The sequence below is a fragment of the Typopeltis vanoorti genome, chromosome 21 (assembly GCF_054136105.1).
Source record: "Typopeltis vanoorti isolate ZY-2024b chromosome 21, IOZ_Tvanoo_1.0, whole genome shotgun sequence".
In the NCBI taxonomy this organism is placed as follows: domain Eukaryota; kingdom Metazoa; phylum Arthropoda; class Arachnida; order Uropygi; family Thelyphonidae; genus Typopeltis; species Typopeltis vanoorti.
The window spans coordinates 97,976,699-97,994,823 of NC_143569.1; the positions used below are offsets into that span (position 1 = coordinate 97,976,699).

General features: G+C 39.1%; 1 protein-coding gene across 1 annotated transcript in view; it reads left to right on the forward strand.

The window, feature by feature from the left end:
- Nucleotides 1–18,125, forward strand: part of LOC150095133 (uncharacterized) — a 489,238-nt gene that overhangs the window by 432,536 nt on the left and 38,577 nt on the right. The window contains exon 18 of the mRNA XM_090410959.1: nucleotides 14,034–14,271. Coding sequence (XP_090267085.1) covers nucleotides 14,034–14,271 — 238 coding nt within the window. The remainder of the gene's footprint in view (nucleotides 1–14,033; nucleotides 14,272–18,125) is intronic.

Genomic DNA, 18,125 nt, shown 5'->3' on the forward strand with positions numbered 1-18,125 from the left:
AGGTCCTTCCTAAGACATAAAGTCTGTCAAGACTCATCGAGGGGAGGTCCCCCCTGAGAAACACAAAGTCTATCATACCACTCTTTAAAGTCACTGACCGTTCTCGCTCCCACCACTCCATCAGGCAATGCATTCCACGGCTCAACCACCCTCCACACAAAGAAACCACTCCTTACCCTCTTGCTCACAGTTTCCTTTCGTAACTTCCAGGGATGGCCTCTTGTCATCACTCCTTCCCGCTGATCAACCAAGCGAAAGAACTCCCCAGTGTCAACCCTGTAACCACCTCTCAACAGTTTAAAAGTCTCAATCATATCACCTCTCCTTCTTCTATCCGCCAAACTCTGCAGTCCACATTCTCTCAGCCGATCCTCATAACTATCATTGTACAGTCCTGAAACCATCTTTGTCATCCGTCTTTGTATCCTTTCCACAGTTAATTTATCCCCTTCAAATCCTGGGGACCAAATCTGAGAACAATAGTCCAAGTGTGGTCTGATCAGAGACTTATACAACGGAATGATAACCCTCTTATCTCTGCAGGTCAGTGTCCTTCTCATAATAGCAGCAATCCTCTGTGTTACCTTCACCACCTTTGCAATATGTCCCCTAAACTTCAGGTTTCTATCAATCATCAACCCCAGATCTCTTGTCTCCCCTACTTCCTCCAGTATAACTCCTCCCATAGAGTATGCAGCATCCCATCGATGTTTCCCAAACCTCAAGACCTTACATTTTGCTGTATTAAACTGACACCCCCACTCATTTGCCCATCTATCTAGCTTATTTAAATCCTCTTGCAGGGCTACCACATCTGCGCTATTACTAATAATCCTTCCCAGCTTCGCATCATCCGCAAACAACTGAATATCCCCCTGCAATCCACTGGCTATGTCATTGATATAAAGGTTAAACAATATAGGTCCTAGTACTGAGCCCTGTGGGACCCCACTTGTAACCCTCTGCCTCCTGGAAACTGCTCCACCATACACAACTCTCTGATACCTATCAAACAGCCAATCCTGAATCCAGTTGACCAATCTGACATCCAGACCCATGTGCTGCAACTTAAATATCAGCTTATCATGTGGCACCCTGTCAAATGCCTTCGCCAAGTCTAAGAAAATTGCAGTATATGCCTTTCCCTCATCTAATGCTCTTGTAACTTTATTATAAAAGGCTAGCATATTGCTAAAACAAGAGCGTCCTTTCACAAATCCATGTTGATTCTCACAGATAACATTACCCTCATCTGCCCAATGCTGTACACGGTCCCTCACTACTTTCTCCAAGATCTTAACAACTACTGATGACACACAGACTGGCCTATAATTAGACACTTCCAGTCTGTTACCACCCTTATGCAATGGCACTATCTTACCTTCCTTCCATTCCCTGGGCACCTTTGCCAAAGCCAGACTTTCATTGTAAAGCCACGTTAAAGGTATTGTCAATTCGCTAGCACATTCTCTCAAAACTCGTGGCGAAATACCATCCAGTCCCACAGCTTTACTGACATCCAGAGTACTCAGTATCTGAAACACACTCTCCTCCTGTACCTCCAGACCTCGTACCAGTCCTATCCCTCTAGCATTAAAACTGACTCCTGGATGAAATACTCCAATAAAGTGTTCATTGAACAATTCCACTATGTGCTCTGCATCAGTCACTCTATTCCCATTTTTACCCCACAATATCATTCTTCCACAGTCATTTCTCCTCCTACTGGCCACATAGCTAAAAAATTCCCTAGGATTTTCTTTGGATCTTAGGGCCAATCTCCTCTCATATTCCAGTTTCGCTTTCCTTACCACACGAGTCACTCTTCTGGCCTGTGTCTTATATTCTTCACCCATCCTCTCTTCACCTGTCTCCTTATATCTCTTCCATAGCCTCTTTTTCGCATGCAGTTCCTGTTTAATGTTGTTTGTCATCCACTTTACTCCAAATTGCGCCCTCTTCTTCACTCGTGGTATACAACTTACCATTGCTGATAACAAATATTCTTTCACAATTTCCCACGCACTGGTGATATCCCGGCCGTCCAATTCCTCCCTCCATGAAACTTCCCGAAGTTGACGTCTAAGACTATTATAATCACCTGCCTTATAATTCCACATAAGTTCCCGTCTCTTTGATACTCCTGCATGTCTATTCATTTTCCATGTCAACACCATATGGTCACTCTCTCCAACTGGTGGGAGAGACGTCAACTCAGTTATTATCAACTCTTCTGATGCTATAACCAAATCCAAAATTTTTGAACCTCTTGTTCCCTCTGTTACATGTTGCCTAAGACATTTGTCCCTCAAGAATTCTAGAAATTCCATTCCCCTATTGTTACATGCATGTTCCTCTCTCCAATTTATACTACTGAAGTTAAAATCTCCCATAACAATCATTCTTCTTGCACTTGCCAAACTTAGCTGTCTAAACATCTCCTGGTCCCCATCCTCTGTGCTCCTGGGTCTGTAGCAACACCCCACTAAATATCCTGTCTTGCCTACCTCTAGCTCACACCATACGCTCTCAAAATCATTTGTCTCACTTCCTTCCAAATTCTCCACTCTTAGAGGACATAGGTCATCACTTATCATAAGCAGCACCTCACCACCACGCTTTCCCCTCCTATCCTGACGAAAAATGCTATACCCAGCGACTTCTATTCCTGTTTTTATATCCTCTTCTGTCAACCACGTCTCAGTGATTGCAATAATTTTTGGCCAGGCTGATGCTATCTGCGCCACCAATTCCTCTCCCTTATTCCGGATACTCCTGGCATTAGTATACAGCATATAAATGCCATTGTTTCTATACCCAGCCTTATCCCTTCTAGACTCCACTGGGCTCAGTGTTACCTAACATTGTCTCCCTTCTCCCAAGTATCCATTCCCACAAGAGGCCACCCCTGCTATCATCCTCCCTGGGACACACTGACTCGTTCAGAACAGCAATCTCTCCAGATGCCTACGCCCTTCCTCATTCAAATGTAAACGGTCTCTCGCATACAACTCCTCTCTTTCCTCAAACGCACTCCAAGCATCCACATATACCAGTCCTCTCTTGTCACACATTCTCGCTATTATGCCATTCAATATCACCGCTCTTCTGCTCAGCTCATCATTATCATACCTAGGCAACACGCACACTATTTTTCCTCTCTCTGTCTTCTTCCGTACAGTCTCAAGCAAAAATCTCATATCTCTCGCTGCCCGACTTACATTACCACTCAAGTCATTCGTTCCTACCATCACAACATCTCATCCACCCTTTCACCTCTCTTAGTTGCCATAGCCACCCTTTCTATTGTTCCTCCTGGCAAACACTCCTCACGCATCCTATCTTGAACACCACGGATCATTGAGTCGCCATACATTATACCTCTTACCATTCCCTCGCTCCTATTGTTTCCATTCTCTTCTCTTCTTTCATTCCCATACCTCTCTCTTCTACTGTTTCCATTCTCTCCTCTTCTAGCACTCCCATACATCTCTCTCATTCCCTCTCTCCTACTGTTTCCATTTTCTCCACTTCTAACACTTCCATATCCCTCTCTCATTCTGTCTCTCCTACTACTGTTTCCATCCGCTCGTCTTCTAGCATTCCCATACCTCTCTCTCATTCCATCTCTCCTACTGTTTCCATTCTCTCCTCTTCTAGCACTTCCATATCTCTCTCTCATTCCGTCTCTCCTACTGTTTCCATCCTCTCGTCTGCTAGCATTCCCATACCTCTCTCTCATTCCCTCTCTTCTACTGTTTCCATTCTCTCCTCTTCTAGCACCCCCATACCTCTCACTCATACTCCTTAAATTCTCTCTCTCTCTTACTCTGATTTGCCTTGCATTTATCTCTTCCATTCTCCTAATCTTATCTTTCATACTTCTGCTCTCATTCACTAGACATTCCACCTCCTCTTTTTTAACTCATCTATCTCCCTCTGCAGGTCAGTCACTCTTAATATAAATTCACTCTCCATTATTTATTTATTTTTTAATCTATGTAACATACTACAATTGTTCCTTTGTACTATAATAGTGTAATATCATATACTTCAGCCATGACCGAGGCATGAGCTAATATATGCATGATTTATGACTCGTTATTTGATTCATCTTTTGAATATAGTTAATTGTCTGTCTCCCTGATGACGTCATATAATGTCGGATGAAATATATTGGAGTTTTTGAATAAATTCTATATAATTTTTGTGACATGTGTAAGTCTTGAAACTTGCTTTAATATGTCTAGTGAATGAATGTTCCAATAAAACTATTAATTAGAGATAGAGATGACTGGAGCAGAAGAAATTGTGAAGTGTTGTAAAGCATGTAATATGGAAGTCTACTAATATGGACTAGCCATATTAGTAGACTTCCAGATGAAAGGTAGACAGAATTAAGCACTGAGTGGATACCAAAAGAAGGAAGGTTGCCAAAGAAGAAGAAGAAGATGAAGGGATGATCTATGAAGGCTTGACATGAGATGGTGGATATCAGCTAAAGACAGCCAAAACTGGAAAGTTAAGGGGAAGGCCTATATCCAGCAGTGGATGGAAAGAGGCAAAAAAAGAAGAAATAAAGAAAAAAATACATTATTACTTTGGACAGACTAAGGATTTTTCCCCCCATTTTTATTGATTTTATATATATATATATATATATTAGGATAACCAAGTAATTTTATATCAATAATTTTAATACAATATCAGTCAGTAATTTTAATACAATATCCCCAAGTTAAAAAATGTATTACATATATATATATATATATATATACACACACACACACACACACACACACACACACACACACATATACATACATACTAGGGGGAGGCTCTGCTCCCCTGGCGCCTATGCCGCCCAACCCCTCGAGTTCTAGGCTGGTAAGCCGGAGACAAAAAACGTGACATAAAAATGTTTCAAATTTTGGCTTATCTTTTTATATATATAGAGTAGATATATATATATTTATATATATATATATAAAATCTTTTTTATATTTTTTAAAATTGTTTTTTTACATAATCTGGAGACCCTGCTCTAGAGCAGGGTCTCCAAATTATGAAACATGGAACATGGAACATTTTCAAGCTACTTCAGGCTTCCAATAAGTAGAGTGGTGGTTTTACACCAGGTGATGAAATTCATCCTCCACCTAAACACAATCATAAACATCCATGCCTGTAGCAGGATTCAAACCCACAACTTAGTTGGAGAGTGAATGTGCTAACCACTCAGCCAACTAGGACAGAATTTAGTAATATCAGCAAACAAGTGTTAGACATTCCAAATGAAATCATTTCCTGTATCATTAATGTACCAGTGGTTCATTAACATGATGGGATAGGCAGCATAGCTTTTCAGGGTAAGTCTTACATTAGTAATTTACTCCTTTTCTGCAGTATAGTGACAGTTGAGTTGGATAAAAAAATGCATATATTATGTGGTAATGATGAAGTTCAACAATACCAAAATATATGCATTTTTTTTTATCCAACTCAAATGTCACTATATTGCAGAAAGGGAATAAATTACTAATGCAAGACCTATCCTGAAAAGCTACTCATTTCTGAATTGTCCACTTCACCAATGTTTCTAATACCTAAACCACTGCTCATGATTTACCGATAAGTCTATAATATGCCATTAGATAAATGTTAAAGGTGTAAGGTAGGTTACATAATAGAAATAGAAATCTGCCTTAAAGTTTTTATTTTAAATTACATTGAATCTAAGCAAGATAGAAAATATAGTCTGTGGGTGGTTTGCAGCTGGGGATTTTGTACATAAACTTAATATTTTACTATACTTTCTAATATTCTACATGCAGTATTTAAACAATGGCAACAGCCACAACTATTTCCCAATGACTTATCAGCAAGTTTGTCCCCATTTAAAGATTATGAACAGCATACTGTGGGAGTTTGTGGTATGTAGTGTTTGCGGGGCACATACCATTCTGTCAGTTAGATATGACAGGCGCGAGATTGGGGAGCGCATTTCTGCAGAAAATTTAAAAAATGGGAGGAACGATGATTTAGAAATTAGCATAATGGACTTTGACAGCGTTACATCAGAAACAGGTGAATACTGACCAAGAGAGATGAGTAGCATGATTGAGGGTGAGGAAACGAGCAGAATGTGAATGAAAATATAAAAGTTTTTTACTTTTTACTTAATTCTCTTCACTCCACCTGGGAGCATAGGTCTTCCACCACCATTTTCCACTGGACTCTGTTTTTTGCTTCTGCTTTTATTTGGTTTGTGTTCTATTTTCTTCATCAGGTATCACATTTCATTTTGGAAGGTTTCAGTTTGCATAACAAAGATTTTTTTTCTGAGACTGGGTTGCTAGCCCTGCACTCAACCCTCCCCATTTATCCGGGCTTGGGACTGACATGTCAAGTTTTCACTAAGCATGGCTGGGTTAAAATATAAAAGTAGGGAGCGTAATAGGTTTGAAAACATGAAGTTCTAAAAGATGGTGTTGATTGGGAGGATGAATGTAAAGCAAGAATGGGTAGCTTGCATAGAGAGAGAGAGAGAGAGAGGTGCACTGAAAGAAGTGGAATATATCAGGAACAAGTTGAGAAGCATGAAAGAAGACATTAGAAGACTGAAAACAATGAATGAATGCAAAGCAAATCAGAGTAGTAATGAGAGAGAGACTTATGGGAATAAATCAGAGTAGGAATGAGAAAGACTTATTGGGAATGATAGAAGGTTAGAAAATAGGAAAACCAGTGAAAAAGAAAGAATTAGAGGAAGGCAACACAGTGCAGGAACCAGGGATGGAGAGATCACAGGATGTCATGTAAGTGGAGGGAACAAAGAAAGAAAGAAATTGTTACAGGAGAGAGAGATGTAGGTGAGCAAGAAAGAAGCAGAGTGGTAAGAGGTGTGATGTATGGAGAACTCAAATAACCATGGTGTATAAGATAGAATGCTAGAGGAGTGTTTACCTGGAGGAACAATAGACAGTGTGACACTATGACAATTAAACAAGCAAGATGAAAAGGTGGATAAGATAATTGTAATGGTGGGCTTGAACGACTTGATAGACAGTTGGAAGTTTATTTTCCACTTGGTTAGACTATAATAAATTTAGTTTAATCCTTTATCCAAGTGTAAGCAAACAAAGTTTGCGCCTGAAGTATCTTCAGGACTGAGGCAACCCATAGTAAAGGTGGACCAAGCTCTCATCACTCCTCATCTCAGTATCTCCCATAGAGTAATTTAATAATAAGGTGGTACACCTTTTGACAACTTGTATAGGTAAATATGACCTCTCCATTGCTTCTGCCTTAGTATCGTCACTTCTGGGTCTGCTCCCACTGACGAGACCTCAATAAAGATCGAAACCAGTCTGAGTAGTGGCCCTTCCCTTAATGCATAGTATTATACATGTCCACAAGGAGATGTGCTTTGCGTTATGGGAGATACTGAGACAAGGAGTGATGAGAGCTTGGTCCACCTTTACTACAAGTTGCCTCAGTCCTGAAGATACTTCAGGTGCAAACTTTGTTTGCTTACACTTGGATAAAGGATTAAACTTAATTTATTATTGAGAGGCAGTGTGAATTAGGTGGCACTATATCTGCAGTTCATGCTTGAGATTGTACAAAAAGACTGAGAGAGGGAAGATAGCGTGTTGCCCAGGTACGATAATGCAGAGGTGTGGAGAAGAGCATTAGTAATGAATCGTATAATAGCCAGAATGTGTCAAAAGAGAGGCTTGAATTACTATTATATCACATATCACACCTTCAGGGAATCCCAAGACTCATCAAGGGAGGGCATCTACTCTTCATCTCACTACTCCACCAACCTTCATCATCTAACACCAATGCCATCTATTGCTGACTACTACCACTAGTGATTTCACTAGTTGATGCTTAGGTCATTTGAGGACAGAAAGGAACTATGCGAGAGACAGCTTGCATTTGAATGACAAAGGAGTTAAGCATCTGGAGAGAATGTTGTTTCCAAACAAGCCAGTGTGTTAATACAAGAAAAAAGAATTATCAGAATGGATGGTAGCAGGGATGGCCTTTTATGGGAGTAGTCACTTGGGAGAATAGGAAAGGCAAATGTAGTGGTGGAGTACTAATTGTGATAAGTGATGAGTTATGCCCTCTCAGAAAATGGAGGATTTGGAGGGCAATTGCATTAATGATTTTGTTTTAATATTTGATTTTTCTAATTTTATGTGAGGCCATTGAGGGACTCCATGTTTGGTTTGAATACCTGTACTATGTTTGGCACCAATTTTGTTAGCTGAATTCTGTCTGCCAGGTAATTCCTGAACCAGATGTCACTTTCTTTGAACTTTTTAAACTGCTTTGTTGACATTTTGTATATTTCTGTAAAATGGAAGATAAAGTTTTCATATAAAGTTATTGGACATCAAAACTAAGTAAACTGTTCCAATCTATGTTTTTTATTAGATGGTCTGTGAACTTTTTTTTATTCTGATGGTTGAGTCTGGTTTGCAATGTAAAGTTTCATTGCTAGTGTTTTTGGAGCAGTTGACACTTTTATTGTGGAAAGTGCTAACTATTATGTAATGTTCTGTTGTTGTTATTATTATTATTGATGTGTACGAATTTGTAGGCACTCTTATGTTGATGTAGTCGATGCATGATTTCGTAAGCATGTTTCTCAGTATTTCCTCTCTTGTTGGAGAACATAACCATGTTAATGTTATACTAGCAGAGTGTATCCAGTATATCATTTATCTGCAAATTAAACAGCAATGGTCCCAACACCGAACCTTGCAGTACACCACTAGTCATCTGTTTTTGACTCAATTCTGCTGCTCCATATACCTCTTTTTGATATTATTATTATTTTATTATTTCACACCTCTAGGGAGTCCCAAGACTCATCGAGGGAGGATACCCGATCTACAACTGTCTCCACAACTCAATCCACCAACTGACCACAACTACACCAAGTACTTGTGGTGGCAAAGTAGAATCTAGCATATTGATATCTCCTATTAGAATAAGGTGGTCTGCTGTGCGAGCAGTGATACCGTTAATCCAGGGTTCTAGTTCTTCGAGAAAATTGCATTTTTGTCCCAAGGTCTATATATATTGTGTTAATAACGTATTTGTATTTTGTTGTTCTATTAACACTGACTAGTAACACTAGTGTTTTGGCATGTTCAAAGTTAGTTGGAACTTTAGCAATAATTCAACAGGTCATAATGCCACACCCTCTTCTGTGTTTTCTATACCAGATGTAGCAATGAAAATTGGTAATACTGTATGCATACACCTCTGTATCATTTATAGACATTTCTGTTAGAATTAGTACGTTTGCATTATTCAGTATGTTGTTAAGCAATGCTATAATGGTGAGCCCGTGTTTCTTTACAGCTCTTATGTTGGTATGTACAATAGTGAGTTCTGGGCTTGGATGTAGATTGTCATTCCAAGTGTTCAGTGTCTCATAAACATTGATTGATTTTAGTGATTTCTGATCACTAAAGTCAATGCGTTCACCTGGGTTTTTGTTGGCCATAACAGTGCTTAAGATACATTATTGAATTATGTTATTATTATTATGGGGGAGGATTACCAAGTTATTCTGGCAGCTGGTTAGATCAGAAGCAGATGAAATTACATATACTTAACCCCAATCTTCTTTTTTTTAAATATCTGAGAGTCTTTAGTCCACAGGAATTTATAGTTTTTTTTTCCTCTTTCATCTTCCTGGCTTGAAACATTAGATAGTCATAGTATGGTTCCAATGTTCTTTTACACACACACACACACACACATGTATTACTAATACTATCTATTACTATTAGATTATTATCTATTATATCTATTACTGCAACATTACATTCTGTATTAAAAAAAAAAAATTATTGTATAGGCATCACCAAGGAATCCAAAGACTCATTGTGGGAGACCCAAGCTATTCACAAAATCTGTCATACCTCTCCTTGACCCCATTACTAGACAAAGCAGTTACCACTAACTCTGGCAACCCATTCCACTCATTCACAACTCTCCAAGCAAAAAATCTAGTCCTCACACCAATGCTAACCACAGCTTTATTCAACTTATAGGGATGACCCCTTGTTCTAGTCACTCTAGCTAAGTGCTGAAAAATTTCGTTTACATCAATCTTCTTAAATTTTTAAGCAACTTAAAAGTTTCTATCATATCCCATCTTTTTCTTCTAACAACCAACTTCTGCAATCCACACACCCTCAATCTATCTTCACAGGGAACATTCCACAGATGACTCACCATCTCCGTTACTTGCCTCCGAATCTTCTCCACTGCTTTCTCAGACTTAGCACAGTAATCCAGATATTGACATGTCAAGGCCTTATAAAGAAGAATAACAACTCCCTTATCTCTACTTGTTAATGTATTCTTCAATAGCCACATAAACTTTTGGGCTACCTTAGCAATATGTCCTCCAAACTCTAACTCTCTCCACCACCACCCCTAAATCTCTATCTTCACTATTTCCTGGAGTACAGTACCATCAATGTCATTGTCCTGCAAGCTCTCCACATCCCCATGATTAACTATTATCCTACCTAATTTTGCATTATCAGCAAACAACTGAATATTTCCTTTCAGGTTATTTTCTATATCATTTATCTGCAAATTAAACAGCAATGGTCCCAACACCGAACCTTGCAGTACACCACTAGTCATTGTTTTTGACTCAATTCTGCTGCTCCATGTACCTCTTTTTGATATTATTATTATTTTATTATTTCACACTTCTAGGGAGTCCCAAGACTCATCGAGGGAGGACACCCGATCTACAACTGTCTCCACAACTCAATCCACCAACTGACCACAACTACACCAATGCTATCTACCGCCAACCATCACTAGTATTTCCAAAGACAATCACAAACATCCGTGCCCATTGCGGGATTCGAACCCACAGCCTTTCGGTTGTAGAGCGAAACACTAACCACTCAGCCAGCCAGGTTCATCAATATCCACTTAACATGTGCCACATCCATCCCCATTTGTTCTAATTTGCATATCAGAGTTCATGTGGTATTCTGTCATATGCCTTTGCAAAATCCAGCAGAATCATTGTGTAGCCATTTCCTTTATCCAACTCTGCTGTTACTCTATTATAAAAAACGTAAATAACTAACTCATGATCGATCGTTCACAAAGCCATGTTGCCATTCATACAGTATCATATTTTTTATTCACCAATTCTTGAATTCTGATTTTGACTAATTATTCTGGTACTTTTACTACCATGCCTGAGATACTGATTGGTCTGTAATTTGCTACTGCATTCTTAAAATCTCCCTTATGCAAGGAAATTATTTTGCCCTCTTTCCACTCCCTTGGAACTCTACCAGATCTGAGATTAAATTAAAGAGTCTAGTCAGAGGCATTTCCAATTTCTTGCACATTCTTGCAAAACCCTAGTTGATATCTCATCTAATCCCACAGCTGTATTTACATTGAGATACCGCAATATCCTAAGAGCCTCCAATTCATCCACCTCCGTTCCCACATTAGTGTCTGTCACATATGTTACAGCAGTATCCTCACTAGGATTATATATCCTTGCAAAGTGGTCACTCAGTAACTCAACCATTTTATTTGCTTTTGTCACCTCATTCTTCCTCTTACTTGCCACATAATGAAAGAACTCTTTGGGATTTCCTTTGGCCTGCTCAGCTAGATTCTTCTCATAATCTGATTTTACCTTCCTTGCCATGCTGATCACCTTTGTTACCTGAGCCTTGTACTGTTCATGAGTTTGCTGGTCACCTTTCTCTTTATATACCCCTCCACAGCATTTTCTTCTTCTGCAGCTCATGCTTAATGATATTACTCATCCATCAACTCCTACCTGATTAACTCTCCTTTCCTTAAGTATACAATTTAATATTGCTTCCTCTAGATGACCTTTAAGTAGTCTCCCATGCACTACTAACATTCTTATCCATGCAGTGTTTTATGCCATGGCACAGATTTAAGCTTCTTTCTAAGCTTGTCATAATCACCTGCATTTTAGTTCCACATATATCCGTTCTTGACAGAATATTCATCATGTTTTACAATCTCCCAAGTCAAGACTGCATGGTCCCTTTTCACCAATCGGAGGCAATGTGGTCACCTTGGTTATGGATAGTTCCTCTGATCCTATGACCAGGTCCAATACTCTCACACCCCTAGTCCCTCCATCACATGCTGCCTCAAGTAATTATCTCTTAGTAGGTGTATAAATTCCATTTCCTTCCTGCCATGGGATCTTTCTTTCTTCAGGTCAATATCACCATAGTTGAAGTCCCCCATAATAATCACTCGACCTATAGTCATTTGCCTACTAATTTGCCGATGCATGTCTTTCAGATCATCCGTGAAACTCTCTGGCCTATAGCAACAACCAACTGTAATAAATTTAGTTTAATCCTTTATCCAAGTGTGAGCAAACAAAGTTTGCACCTGAAAATATCTTCAGGACTGAGGTAAGGTAGTACAACACCAGGCAACTCGCAGCAAAGGTGGATCAAGCTCGCAACTCCTTATCTCAGTATCTCCCATAATGCACAGCACATTTCCTTGTGGACATGTATACTACTATGCATTAAAGGAAGGGCCACTACCTATACCGGTTTCGACCTTTATTGAGGTCTCATCAGTGGGAGCCATGCCCAGAGCGAAGATACTAAGGCAGAATGAAGCAATGGGAGAGGTCATCCTTACCTATAGCAGTTGCCAAAAGGTGTGCTACCTTATTATTAAATTACTCTGGATTTAGAGAAAGATGTTGAAAGTTTATTTTTCACTTGGTTAGACTATAATAAATTTAGTTTAATCCTTTATCCAAGTGTGAGCAAACAAAGTTTGCACCTGAAAATATCTTCAGCACTGAGGTAAGGTAGTACAACACTGGGAAACTCGCAGCAAAGGTGGATCAAGCTCTCAACTCCTTGTCTCAGTATCTCCGAGTAATTTAATAATAAGGTGGCACACCTTTTGGCAACTCCTATAGGTAAGAATGACCTCTCATATTGCTTCTGCCTTAGTATCTCCACTCTGGGCCTGGCTCCCACTGACGAGACCTCAATAAAGGTCGAAACCGGTATGGGTAGTGGCCCTTCCCTTAATGCATCTCCTTGCAAACATGTATACTACTATGCATTAAGGGAAGGGCCCTTCCCTTAATGCATAGCCGTATAAGGCTATGCATTAAGGCCCTTCCCTTAATGCATTAAGGCTAATGCATTAAGGGAAGGGCCACTTCCCTTAATGCATTAAGGGAAGTGGCCCTTCCCTTAATGCATCTCCTTGCAAACATGTATACTGCTATGCATTAAGGGAAGGGCCACTATCCATACCGGTTTCGACCTTTATTGAGGTCTCGTCAGTGGGAGCCAGGCCCAGAGTGGAGATACTGAGACAAGGAGTTAAGAGCTTGATCCACCTTTGCTGCGAGTTGCCTGGTGTTGTACTACCTTACCTCAGTCCTGAAGATATTTTCAGGCGCAAACTTTGTTTGCTCACACTTGGATAAAAGATTAAACTAAATTTATTATAGTATAACCAAGTGAAAAATAAAGTTTCAACAACAAACTGTATATTTTGTCTTATTGGCCTTAATCTCTCACCAGACTGCTTCAAATGAATACTCTCTTGCCTATCTCTTATTCTTTTTGGCTGAATTTTATCCATTATCATCAGCAGTACCCCTCTCCCATCCTGTCTTCCCTGAATATACTAAACCCTTTACATTCTATCCCTGTAGCTACATCATCTGCTGTTAGCCAAGTTTCACTGATATCTATCTATTACTACTACTATGACTACTACTGCTAATAATAATAATAATTATCATAATTTATTATTTTTATTTATTTATTCACATAACTGATACACAGTCAAAACAAGATATCATTTAAACAACAATTTGATTGGTGATACAGATCAATTCAGATTCTACCCATTATAAGTTTAAAATATAGTTTATTAAACATTTTAAAAAATTTAGTAACTTTAATTTAAATATGTTGCAGGAATTAGAAGGTCTCAAAAGTCACAAATCGAACCCGAGTTAGAAGTTGTAATAATTGTTGATCAACAGTCATCAATGCTCTCTAGTAAGAACAGTAAAATTGCAAAAGGCTTAGAAAGCATTGTAGATGCCCTTGAAATTACGTTCCGAAGCAGAGACTACAGAAGCATTGTATACACTCTTGTAGGGTATGGAGGAAAAGATGTTCATAGTTCACCTCATATCCACACTATGGAAAAGTTAGTATAAATGAAAATTGAAAAATGAAATTACTTCATATAACTTTACAAAAATGATAATGAATTTTTATTATTCGCTTTAATTTTTTTTTCTTTTTTTGTTGAAAACACCTATATATTAAAGGATAAGTCATCAGACAGGTGGGATTTCGCTGGAAGGTTTGTGTTAAGAAGGCTTCCTGTTCAGATAGGTTTTTATGACTAGCTAATTGTAAATAAGTGTGTGTTTATATTTAATATGTATATGTATTTCTTTGTCTTTACAAGAGTTTCATTTTGATTTTAGTCATTTTGTGAAATGTGAGGTGTGTTCTATGTATTTGTTACATTATATTGGTAAATTATGGATATTTAAGGCAGATGGAAAGATGGTATATGCGAAGTGTGATCTGAATGTGGACTCGATGGACTGTCACATATTGATTGCTAACTGAAGGTGATAGTAACGAGAATACCATGAGAAGGATGGGTGGACACCTGAGAGCAAAGAGGGAAACTGCAAAAGAGCAGCAAAACAGTAGTAAAAAAGTTTTGAAAAAGCAAACAAGCAATCTTCTGAACAAAAAAATCGATGGCAGTAAGAATGATGAAAGTGATACGAATGTAGAAGAAGTTGAAAAACAGAGGGCAATTAATGGTAAGGTGATGAGCAGCATTGACAGCAAACAACCTTGTGTGACTGGTCATTAAAATAGAAAGTGAATGATAGTGAATAAATGATACATGATTTGAAAGTTGAGTCGATGAAGATGAGGCAAAAGATGATACAGATGCAGAGTGAAATGAAGAGAACTGTAGATATGTATGGAAGAGAAAAGTGAAGAAGAAAACGAATGATGTCGGTATGAAAAAGGTAACAAAAGATCCATGATTGGCAATGTATGGAGATTCGATTATTAGAGGGTAGTAAACAAGAAGATACATAAGGTTTGTTTTCATGGAAATAAAATAAATACAGTGATTGAGGCACTGGATATGAGGAGTAAGCGAGCAAAACAGTTGGTAGTGGTAATAGGGACAAATGACTTGACTGGGCACAAGAAAAACATGATTGGATATCAGGAGGTTGTTAAGAAGGATAAATGATAATAGTTAATAGGAAAGATAGTCAGTGTGTTGCCCAGGAATAATAGCGATGAGATGAGATAGAGAGCAAAGATTGTGGATGAAATGTTAGGAGAAATGTGTGAGGAGAAAGGAGTGCAGATTTGTATGGAATGAGTTTGAAGGAAGAATTGAACTGTAGAAGAGTAATGGACTGCATTTGAATGCTTTTGGTGTGAGTCATTAGGAGAGGCTGCTACTGCTGGAAGGGAGAGTAATGAGAATGAATCTGATCGAGTCTTGCACACTTGTTCTGTCATTCTCTGCACACTTGCTACCCACTACTTCATAAGACAAACAGGGAAATAGGAATACTCGGGATGTACAAGAAAACACAGTGTGAGAAAGGCTGATGCTCCAAGAGAATGTCAGTAGAGGTGTAGACATAAAGGGAAAGGGACGACCTAGGATCCAGGGAAAACAGCTGGATTTGAAGAAGGTTCTAGTATGAGTAAGGAGAAAAAAAGAATAGCTGAAGAAAAGTATGGAGAAGTGACATGCAATAAGTGGTATCAGTCAAACTTGTAATAGATCCAAGAGTGAGCAGTTATGTTTGTATATGAAGATGATAGAAGTAGAAGAAATTGCTTATAACAGGTTGCATTGATTGAGTTTGTTCATCCAAAAATTGTTGGAATAAGTGGGGCATGGTTGGATGAGGATGACATACTGATAGGAGAAGAGATGGAAGGTTATAATATTTTTGTAAAGACAGAAAGGGTAAAAAGGGAGCAGATGCTATTGATGATAGAAAAAGAGTTATGTTCAATGATCCATGGTGTTCAAGATAGGATGCGTGAAGAGTGTTTGCCAGGAGGAATGATAGAAAGTGTGGCTATGGCAATTAAGAGAGGTGAAAGAGTGGATGAGATAATTGTGATGGTAGGAACAAATGACTTGAGTGGTAATGTAAGTAGGGCAGCGAGAGATATGAGATTCTTTCTTGAGGGTGTACGAAAGAAGACACAGAGAGGAAAGTAGTGTATGTGTTGCCTAGGTATGATAGTGACGAGCTGAGCTGAAGAGCGGTGATATTGAATGGCATAATAGCGAGAATGTGTCAGAAGAGAGGATTGGAATATGTTGATGCTTGGAGCGCGTTTGAGAACAGAGAGGAATTGTATGCGAGAGACGCTTACATTTGAATGAGGAAGGACGTACGCATCTGAAGAGATTGCTGTTCTGAATGAGTCAGTGTGTCCCAGTGTGGATGGTAGCAGGGGTAGCCTCTTGTGGGAATGGGTACTTGGAAGAAGGGGAACGACATCAGGTAATGCAGCTTAGTGTATTCTAGAGGGGATAATGCTGGGTATAGAAACAATGGCATTTTTATGCTTTATACTAATGCCAGGAGTATTCGGAATAAGGGAGAGGAACTGGTGGAACTGATAGAATCAGCCTGGCCAAAAATTATTGCGATCACTGAGACGTGGTTGACAGAAGAGGATATAAAAACAGGAATAGAAGTCGCTGGGTATAGCATTTTTTGTCAGGATAGGAGGGGAAAGCGTGGTGGTGAGGTGCTGCTTATGATAAGTGATGACCTATGTCCTCTAAGAGTGGAGAATTTGGAAGGAAGTGAGACAAATGATTTTGAGAGCGTATGGTGTGAGCTAGAGGTAGGCAAGACAGGATATTTAGTGGGGTGTTGCTACAGACCCAGGAGCACAGAGGATGGGGACCAGGAGATGTTTAGACAGCTAAGTTTGGCAAGTGCAAGAAGAATGATTGTTATGGGAGATTTTAACTTCAGTAGTATAAATTGGAGAGAGGAACATGCATGTAACAATAGGGGAATGGAATTTCTAGAATTCTTGAGGGACAAATGTCTTAGGCAACATGTAACAGAGGGAACAAGAGGTTCAAAAATTTTGGATTTGGTTATAGCATCAGAAGAGTTGATAATAACTGAGTTGACATCTCTCCCACCAGTTGGAGAGAGTGACCATGTGTTTTTTTACTTGGAAAATGAATAGACATGCAGGAGTATCAGAGAGACAAGAACGCATGTGGAATTATAAAGCAGGTGAATATAATAGTCATAGAGATCAACTTGGAGAAGTTTTGTGGAGTGAAAAATTGGAAAGCCAGGATATCATTAGTGCTTGGGAAATTGTGAAGGAATATTTGTTAATAGTAATGGTAAGCTGTATTCCATGAGTGAAGAAGAGGACACAATTTGGAGTAAAGTGGATGACAAAAAAATATTAAACAGGAACTGCATGCAAAAAAGGGGCTATGGAAGAGACAGGTGAATGAGACAGGTGAAGAGAAGATGCATAAAGAATATAAGACACAGGCCAGAAGAGTGACTAGTTTGGTAAGGAAGGCGAAACTGGAATATGAGAAAAGATTGGTCCTTAGATCCAAGGCAAATCCTAGGGAATTTTTTAGTTATGTGGCCAGTAGGAGGAGAAATGACTGTGGAAGAATGACACTGTAGGATAAAAATGGGACTAGAGTGACTGATGCAGAGGACATAGTGGAATTGTACAATGAATACTTTATTAGAGTATTTTATCCTGAGGAGTCAATTTGAATACTAGAGGGATTAGGCAGGTTCGAGGTTTAGAGGTGCAGGGGAGAGAGTGTGTTCCAAATACTGAGTACTCTGGATGTCAGTAAAGCTGTGGGACTGGATGGTATTTCACCACGAGTTTTGAGAGAATGTGCTAGGGAACTGACAGTGCCTTTGACCTGGCTTTTCAATGAAAATCTGGCTGCAGGAAAGGTACCCATGGAATGGAAGG